The 9,682-nt window shown below is 38.8% G+C and overlaps 1 protein-coding gene across 1 annotated transcript; it reads right to left on the bottom strand.

Annotated features, from left to right (window-relative positions):
* Window positions 1-755: 755 nt before the first annotated feature.
* Window positions 756-8,276, bottom strand: DMP1 (dentin matrix acidic phosphoprotein 1). The gene is made up of 5 exons (XM_007951713.1): window positions 8,223-8,276; window positions 6,771-6,818; window positions 4,186-4,221; window positions 3,928-3,975; window positions 756-2,135 (listed from the first exon to the last, which is right to left on the bottom strand). The coding sequence occupies exons 1-5, from the start codon at window positions 8,274-8,276 to the stop codon at window positions 756-758; spliced, it is 1,566 nt and encodes a 521-aa protein (XP_007949904.1).
* Window positions 8,277-9,682: the final 1,406 nt, after the last annotated feature.

Below are 9,682 nucleotides of genomic sequence, written 5' to 3' on the forward strand. Positions count from 1 at the left end.
CTTATCTGAAGAATAAATAATATCTCCCTTCTTCAATGGTGAAATCATATCCAATCCTCTAACTCCATTGACTTTTCTTCTTTCTTCTTCTTTCTTCTCTTCTTCCTCTTCTTCTTTCTTTCCTCCTTGGTATTTTATTCACAATTCTGTTATAACATTTATCACATTGGATTGTAATAATTCTTACTTCCCTTTTTAGATCATATGCTCCTCAGGAGCAAGAAACAAGTCTTAAACTCTTTATATCTCCAGCACCTAACACAATAATTCTTTGTTGGGCTAATGAATTAGGAACTATTTCAGCTGTGAAGCTTTAATGTGCATTTTTCTTTGCTTCCAGTTTCACAAAGAGCTCTGGTAGCATAGTTCCTAAGGTACTTGACTGCTAACCAGAAGGCTGGCGGTTCAAACCCACCAGCCACTCCTCAGAAGGAAGATGGGGCAATCTACTTCCATAGTGATACTGCCTCAGAAACCCAAGGAGGGGTTTCTATGAGTCGGGTCCAACTCGATGGCACATAACAACAACAACAACCAGTTTCACAGAGTATGTCCTGGTGTCATTTCACATTCTGTAAACCTATAGAATGGTGACACTCTAGAAATAAGAGTAATGTCCAGCAATTCCTTTCAGAAAGAAATGGCCCCTGGTTGTTCTCCTGTTTATCTCTTGATAACATAATTATAGTTGCAATGATTACTCTCTAATCCCCAAGATTTCTTTAAATGATAGCCACTTCTAAGGAAAGCTGATGCTAATAGGCGTCTTGGCAGTCATTGTCATCTTGATCCCCAATGGGTTTGTTGTGATAAGCATCAACTGTTAATTTTCTGCTTTCTATGTCAGTATTTTTGGACTGGCCATCTTCCTCGCTGCTTGATTTGCTTTCAGTAGAGTTACTGTCTTCTTTTGATCTACTGCTGTCCTGAGAATCACTGTTACCTTCTGAGGACTGGCTGTCCTGGTCAGATTGACTTTCCTCACTCTGGCTTTCTGTGGAGGAACTCTGAGACTGGAGACTCTCCTGGCTAGAACTGTTCTCATCCTCAGTGGACTCTGGGCTTTCCTCTGAGGATTTCAGGCTCTCATTGGAGTCACTGTCAGTTTGTTCCTCTCTGGATTTACTTTCTGAACTGGAGGACTTGTTCAGATTGTTTTCCTCACTGGAGTCACTGTCTTCATGGTCTTCTTCTGAATGGCTAGTGGTGTTTTGATCTGGGTTATCACCTCTGGACTCACTCATTATCTCTTCCTGAGATTCACTACTGTTTTCTTGAGAGGAGAGGTCAGTCTCTTGACTAGATTCACTACTGAGGTCTTGTACATTTTGGCTGTCTTCCTGAGACTGACTGTCCTTGCTATCTTGAGAGTCACTCTGACTGTTTTCCTGGGATTGGCTGAGGTCTACTCCTTTGGAGCTGCTGTTTTCTGTGGAGTCACTCTTGACTTCTTCCATCATGTTTGTATCCTCAAGCTCATTCCTGTGATCTTCTTCAGAAATACGGGACTTCTTGAAAAATTTCCTGGTGGGATACTCCACTAATTGGCTGTCATTTGAATCCTGAATATTTGTTTGCTTGCCACTGTGTTCTTTGGATTCTTTTGATTTGATTCTGGCATTGTTCATTCCAGAGTTATTCCTGTCACTCCTGATGCTGTCTGGATCATCACTCTGCATTCCTTCATCATCAAACTCAGAGCCATCCCCATGGCTACTGTCTCCCTCACTGTTGCCTCCTACCCAGTGCTCCTCACTCTCACTGTCATGGGTGGAATCATTTCCCTCAGCCCTACGATTCATCTCACCCTCATTGTCAAGCTCCTTGCTCTCACTGGTGGTATCGTGAGCACTTTCTTCCCCTTGTGGGATGCTGTCTTCACTGGATTGTGTGGTGTCAGAAGAGTTTTCATCACTTTCAAGTCTGGTGTGTCCTCCTTCATGTCCCTCTTCAGGGCCTAGGCCATTGTCATCATCACCAAAAGTATCATCTCCACTGTCATCTTCTTCATCATCTTTATCCTCTCCTTTTTCTCCACTCCTAGACAGGCCATCAGCTGGTCTATAAATATATTGATGATCATCAGATTCCAGGCTCTCCTCTGATTCGGTGCTCTCAGTAGGTTCTTCATTTGCCTGGAGGTTAGAGTTAACAGATATGGTCAGTCTTCTAGAGACTACTCAATTGCATCTCTACAAGGGGTTAAATAGGCAAAGAAAGAGAGGCCAAAATTCAAGTTATTCCTCTTTATATAGGCATGCTTCAGTCAAAACTTTACTCAAAAATACTTTATAGATATCACATTTATTAAATTCAAATTATTTAATTTAATTTCATTGAAGAAAATTCTCAGAAATTTTTATGGATTAGAGAATTATTTTTTTAATGCTCACTTATTAATTTATTTAGTTTAAAACAGAGTTTTCAAAAATATTAAGTCCCCTTAAAATGACCCAATTTTTTTTTTCCCTAATTAACTCTGGAACAAAATGTATTAGGACAAAAGAATTAAATATTTACCTTAAATAAAATTAAGATATTGCATTAAGGTAGATATCTCAGTCAAGCCATGTTTATACCTCATTCGCACAGGCTATTGTCTGTAGAAGGGTCAGCTGGAAGCCTGCAAGTAGTATGACTATCAGAGCAACTTGGTTGAAAGTGTGAGGTAAGGGGGAAGACCATAGTAAGTCAAATAGGTGCCTACTCTACACAGATAAGGAAAGAGTAATGAGTCTTCATTCTCAATGACTCAAATCTACTCTTTTCCTCTTGTTACTATAGTCTGCAACTGGGAGTAGTTACTATTTTCCTTCTTTGCTTTTTCCACATGTTTGCACTGATCAAAGTTGAGTTTTCAGTAGAGAATACAAGATGAGGATATCTTTGCCTCCTGTTAGAGTTCTATAGTGGTATGCGGGAACTGAGGTTGTATTTAGTCTACCCCATGTCGTTAGGCACATATCATCCCCCTTTCAAGCAAAGACTGTTGCCTTTATTTGAGAGTGCAGAGAACATTGAAGTAGTAAATCACAAAGTCCCCAGAAAAGAATAATTCCCAAATTCTATACTTTTAAATTTCTATAATATTCCTTTAAGAAATCATTAGTAAATAGAGATAAAAAGCTTAATAATTAATTTTTCAACTCTGGCTAAGTGTAGATAGAACATGGGTCAAAGTTTTAGGGAGAAACATGGTTCCCCAAATCTCTGGAGCCCCCATAGTGTTGAATTTGGTCAAAATGATAGGACTGCTCCAAAAGTAATGACAATTAGTCTTGGAAAAATTTAAAACGAAACAAAAATCACTAGTTTTTAGTAAAGAGAAATAAATTAGGTTCTGGGAATAAGTCACTCACTGACTATGATCATTCTGGATCATTTTTCTTTCTCACTCCCTGGGCCACAGACAGACCTATTTTCAATAAAAAGCCATTACTAGAGCAACTGTTTCATTAGTGGTTCCTAAAGACTCTCCCTTACTTTCTCCAACAGGATCCTGGATATGGAGGTGGCCAGGACCAGGAGGCATTTCCTGTTTGCCATAACACATTTTCTTGCCTGATCTGAATTGCTCTAATTGTAAAAGCAAAATTCTAGAATGATGAGTGAATTATTACTTGTCTAACATAGTCAATGACCATCTGTATATGCATGTGTGTGTGTGTGTTGTATTTTTTTTTCTAACTAAGAGAGACACTTAAGGCCACAAATTCTACAATCTAGTCCCAATGATAAATTTGAAATGAACAACATGTCCACACATCTAAATTCTCCCTGCTCCTTTTTTCCCTCTTATTTTATGGAAATATTTAATCAATGGTTAGAAAATATTATATTTAGAACTGTTTCCAGGTAATTTAATCTAACATCACTTCCTCCATTTCCTAAGTAGACTGAAAAGTTCAGAAAGGTCTTTTCAATTACCTGTTCCTCTGAGCTAACTTTACTTTCTTCTGATGACTCACTGCTCTCCTGAAAGAAGAAAAAAAAATGGTGTTTATTTTTCCTTTTAGTAATTGCTCAGGAAAGAAAAAATATGATACATATCAATTGCGTGTGGTTTGGACTTACTACTTTCAGAATAGCATACAGTGATGGGAAGAGTGTTAAAGTCTTAACACTCATGACATAAAATTATGTCATGAGCTATTTAGGAAAAAAAAAAAAAAAAAAGATAGTTACCAAGGGTGGTGGTGGTGGTGTTTGAGCCAACTGACCCTGTAGAAATGGAAGGAAAAGAAGTTACTCCTTCACAGGTGGGTTATCTCATTCACGTTGCAAGTATTTAGAATAGTGTCTTGATATACATTTTACATTTGCATGGGTCATAATAAAATTTTATGATGACATGGTTGAAAAATGAGTATGAAATTATTAGTGACCCAAAAAGATTTGGGATTATAAAAGACCTAGAATATTTTCTATAATTCTAACTCTTCACTAACAGAAAAAATAATTTATTTGAAGCTGGTTGTTTATGTAAGCTTGAGGAAATGTAGTATAGGAAAATCAGCCTTGAAACTCAGAATCCAAATTTAAGTCTGACTTAGCATGACAAGTTGTCTTGGTCTGAACACTGAAAGCCCTGTGCTCCAGGAAACCCCTAAATCCCAGGTAAACTGATGTGTTGATATACCTATGTGAATGTGGGCAATTCACTTCACCTATCTTACCTTCAATTTCTTATTCATAAATTAAGAAAATTAATATCCACTGTGCTTACCCCACATGGTTGCTATGAGCAAGGAATCAGCTAAAACCTGGAGAAGCATCTTGAGAGCTACACAATGTGATATAAACTAAATAAATGATCAATATTGGAAATGACCACTTAAAATTCAATAGTAGACAAAATTGAATTGAGAGAGCCATTAACTTTTTTTGAGTCACATAAGACTGCTGGTAATAAAAACGAATGCCAAATCTAAGCCTTGACGATTCATAGTTTTGATTTAGTTTACTTCCTTCAGTCTTGCAAGAGCCGTAAGAATACCCAAGTCCCCTCTGGTCACTATGAGTTGGAACCAATTCAATGGAACCTAATAACACCACCACCACTTATGATGACATACACAGCGAGGTTACTGTGTGGCTCCATGCCAAGCAATGGGTATGAACAGCCAATGCCAAAGTGGAGCCGGGAGGGGCTGATGATGGCATATCTTCAAAATGCCTCCCAGCAATGTCTCAGATATAATCACTTTAAGTCTTTGCCCTGGGACTGCAGGCCTATACCATGGAGCAGCCTCTATTCCAGTCAGCTATCCTCAGGAATTGTGGGGTAGAAGGGAGCAAGACATTGGTATTTTCCTCATGTCCAGAGTGGGAATCCTCTATTTGTGCTGCTCTTATTCTAGTGGAAAGAGAGAGAGGATAGATAGTGGCTGCTTCCAAATTAACAAACCTAAGAATGATGAAAGTTTATATAATAAATCTGCAATGTATATACTGGTTTCGTCAGGGGCAGAACCCCACCTCAGACCTCTGACATCATCTGGCCACTACCAAAAGCCTTGGGCCCAAGGTATATCACACTCAAAAGCCAGCAGGAAATAACTAACGAAACTCACTGCCATCGAGCCGGATCCGACTCATAGTGATCCCTCCTTGGGTTTCCGAGGTCAGTATCACTACGGAAGTAGATTGCCCAATCTTCCTTCAGAGGAGCGGCTAGTGGGTTTGAACCACCAGCCTTCTGGTTAGCAGTCAAATGCCTTAGGCACTATGCCACCAGAGCAGGAAATAAAGTAGTGAACAAAATACTGTCACTAGTATAAAATTTTTAACTTTTACTTCTCTTGACAATATTGAAAATTTACTGACTCACTTGGCCTGCCTGAGAGAGACATAAGACTCTGGTAAAGCCGTTCTGGAGCCAGAGTGACCTGGGTTCAAAGCCTGGCTCTAGCACTTATTATTAACCATGTAATCTAACAGACTCGGCTACTCTCTGTGCCTCAGTTTTCTCATCTCTAAAACAGGAATAAAATAGCACCTAATCCATAAGGTAATTTAGAAGATTAAGAAGTTAATATATGTTAAGGACACAGAACTGTGCATGGCAATGGTTCTCGAGTTGCTAAGAGTAAATACCTATTGGTTTGTTCAGAATCAGCTCTCTATAAATATAAGCTATCATTCTAAAGGCTCTAGTACTGGTAGCGCAGTGCTAAGGCACTTAACTGCTAACCAGAAGGCTGGCTGTTCAAACCTACCAGCCACTCCTCGGAAGGAAGATGGGACAATCTACTTCTGTAGTGTTACTGCCTCAGAAACCCAAAGAGAGGTCTCTATGAATCGGGTCCAACTGGATGGCAAATAACAACAGCAACAAAGTATCCTGTCATTCTTCTTTATTTTCTCACTTTCCAAGACTTGACCTCTTGCCTTCTTGGACGTACATTATCTATCAGACCTCTCTGTTAAAAAAAGTTTCTAGTCTTAGTCTTTCCTGGATGGCCTTGGTTCATTGTTATCCATCCCTTGCACTAACTTTACACATTTATTACAAGAATACGGCTTAAAATAAAAAAAAAAAGACTGCCTCACCAAATTGTACTATTAAGTTGGAGTTGAAGTATTATATACATTGCATCATCTGATATGAACTAGAAAGTATAGCTTTTACTACCTATATCTTCTAAAGTTTAGGCTGTCATTGTACTCATTAAATCTTTAGCAGATTCAATTCATACAATGGAGCCAAATTGGTTATAATAATAATATAATAATAAAATTAAAATATTTCAAAAAATATTTCTACTTACCTTCCATTCTTCAGAGCTCTTGGAGTCCGTATTTTGATACCTGGCTACCTAGAAAGTTTAGCATACACTGTCAACCCACAGCACAATTTCAAGGCAACAGTTATTAAGGCTTTATGTATTTAGTAGTAAACAGTCAACTAGTTGCCATTGAATCAACTCCAATCCATGGCTATGTCATGTATGTCAGAGTAGAACTTTGCTCCATAGGGTTTTAATTCTTGTGGCCTTTTAGAGGTAGATCATCAGGTCTGTCTTTGGTGGTGTCTCTGGTTGGACTCAAACTTCCAGCCTCTCTGTTAGCAGCCAAGTGCGTTAACCATATGCACCATCCAAGGATTCCTATTTAGGAGTTATTGTTGTTGCTGTTTGGTGCTGTTGTGTTGACTTCAACTCATAGTGATACAACAGAAAGAAATACTGCCCAGTCCTGCACCTCACAATCTTTGCTAAACCTGACCCCATCATTGCAGCCACTGTGTCAATCCATGTTGTTGAGGGCCTTCCCCTTTTTTGTTGACCCTCCACTTTACCAAGCATGATATCTTTTAGCATGCTTCAGAATCACTTGGAAGCCTTTTTAAAACATAAATTGCCATGCCCCACTTCCACAACTTCTGGTTTATTAAGTTTGAGGCAGGACACAAGAATTTGCATTTCTAATAAAGTATCTGATGCTGGTCTGGTGCTGGTCTGGGGAGGAGACTTTGTTCATGAGGAAGAAAAATGAGAGTCATTTTTATATACAAATGCCCTCTGAACAGAATAAGGAAGGACTTGGATGATGTTTTGAAGAGACCAACTCCTTAAGAAATAACTATTTTCATCTGACTAGAACATAGACAGTCTAGGAAACCTGATGGGACAATTTTACTCTGTCCTATATGGTTGCTAGGACCTCTAGTGGCATGATGGTTGAAGGATTCAGCTGCTAACTAAAAGGTTGGTGGTTTGAACCCACCTGCCGCTCCACAGAGAAAGATGTGGAAGTCTGCTTCTGTGAAGATTACAGATTTGAAAACCTATGGGGCAGTTCTACTCTTTCCTGTAGCATTGCTATGAGTCAGAATCAACTCAATGGCAGTGAGTTTGATTTGGGAGCTAATAGGTCTCACCATGAGTTGGAATTGACTCAATGGTAACCAACAATAACAGAGCATAGATAGCCACCTTGATTCATAGCAAATGAAAATTGTGGAGTTTTAAGTACAAAAAGGAGTTCTGGTGGTGTAGTGCCTAAGGAACTTCACTGCTAACCAGAAGGCTGGTGGTTCAAACCCATGAGCCACTCCTCAGAAGGAAGACTGGGCAATCTAATTCCATAGAATATGGCCTCAGAAACCAAGGAGGGGTCGCTATGAGTCAGAATTGACTTGACAGCAGTGACTTTGAGTTTTTGTTTTCTTGAAGTATCTTTAAAAAGGATTTTTCATATATCCCTAGCGTGGTACTTACGGGAAGAGCGCAGGATAACCCCCAGAGGAGCACAAGCAGGAGGCTTGTCTTCATAGCTGACTGTGACCCTTCTACCTGTGACAAAAGACATAAGATGTTTTGCCCCTTGCTCAAGAAATAGACTAGTTTCACTTTTCAACTTTTTTTTTCCTTATTTACAAAACAACTCACTCACTCCTAAGAGATAAATTGAGAACTTCTCAGTAAGGAGATAGTCTAATACTTCTTCATTGACAATATAAAATTAGGAGCGGCATAAAGAAACAGGAACAATGATGAACATAATGTCATATGTACACATCTGCAGATTATAGAAATGGCAAATATTTTGTTACTTGTACCTTTACCATAACAAAAAAAATATGGGAACAGTTTGGCAAAAATAATAATAGTAAAAAGAAACAAGAATAGAGAAATTTCTGGCCATTTACATTTTTTTTTTCATATTAACACATTTATTTTATTTTATTATTTTTTTAAAACTCATTCCTGTGGCATAGTTCTTTTTTTCTTTTAAGAGCTTGTTTTACATTCAACATCATGCGTACATTTAGTTTCATTCTCCATTTGCCATGTCCAACCCTAACCCACTGTCCTCCCCTCCCTACCCTGTAACCCTCCCCCTGTGCCCCTCATAATTATGCACTCCTGTTTGTCCTGCAATTCCTCAGTTTGAATGTTGGTCCTTTGGTGTCCCATGGTCTATTTCTCGAAGGGATGTATTACCATTGAGTGTGTGGATGAGGCATCATGGGTTGAGTGGTTTGCGTGTACATCTTGTTAACTATTGGGCTGACAGCCCGCCCCTGGGGATGAGTTTTATTCCAGGTGCTGAATGTATTTCAGGGCCATAGTATTGGGAGTCTCACCAGATTTCATCTGACCAGTAATTCTGGTCATTACTGAGTTTTTGGATTTTGTTCCACATTTTCCCTCCCACTCTGTCCAGGATCTCCAGATTTGATCCTTTCCTGAGTGGTTCTGACCTTTCACATTCATAATAATTTTGCAGTTCAGTGTAGCAAAGCAACTTGACAAATTTATTCCCCCAAAGAACTACATTTATTGACACCATATTGAGTATTTGTCTTGACACACACACACACACACACACACAAAATGACTTCTAAGTCACATTCAAAATCACATACTAGTGTTGAGTCAAAATGCACTGTTTTTTCTTTTTTTTCCCCCTTGGTCTGTAGGAAATGCATTGTAGCAGGCTTCATATTATAGTTCAGAAAGCTCTTAATCTCTACATTGAGCCATTTAGTCATACATTATACATGATTATGCTATATTCTTGTGCCATTCATGGTACCAAAGGAGGTTGAGAAGATTAGAGGTTTGGGATACATTTCTGAATCATTGTGAGAGAAGCACGCCAAATCAAATTGTATTTTCCTGGAGAGTGGCTTCCTTTCACACTTTAAGAACTGGTGAGATTTAGAAAACAAATC

This window comes from Orycteropus afer, unplaced genomic scaffold (assembly GCF_000298275.1).
Source record: "Orycteropus afer afer isolate SDZICR_OR568_19922 unplaced genomic scaffold, OryAfe1.0 scaffold00309, whole genome shotgun sequence".
Classification (NCBI taxonomy): Eukaryota; Metazoa; Chordata; class Mammalia; order Tubulidentata; family Orycteropodidae; genus Orycteropus; species Orycteropus afer.

What these genes read in the sequence shown, in the direction of transcription:
- DMP1 (XM_007951713.1), bottom strand. Translation starts at nt 8,276, where the DNA reads ATGAAGACAAGCCTCCTGCTTGTGCTCCTCTGGGGGTTATCCTGCGCT. An exon ending in GGTTATCCTGCGCTCTTCCC is followed by an intron (nt 6,819 to 8,222) that starts GTAAGTACCACG and finishes TAAACTTTCTAG; the next exon opens with GTAGCCAGGTATCAAAATAC. An exon ending in CACCACCACCACCACCCTTG is followed by an intron (nt 3,976 to 4,185) that starts GTAACTATCTTT and finishes TTCTTCTTTCAG; the next exon opens with GAGAGCAGTGAGTCATCAGA.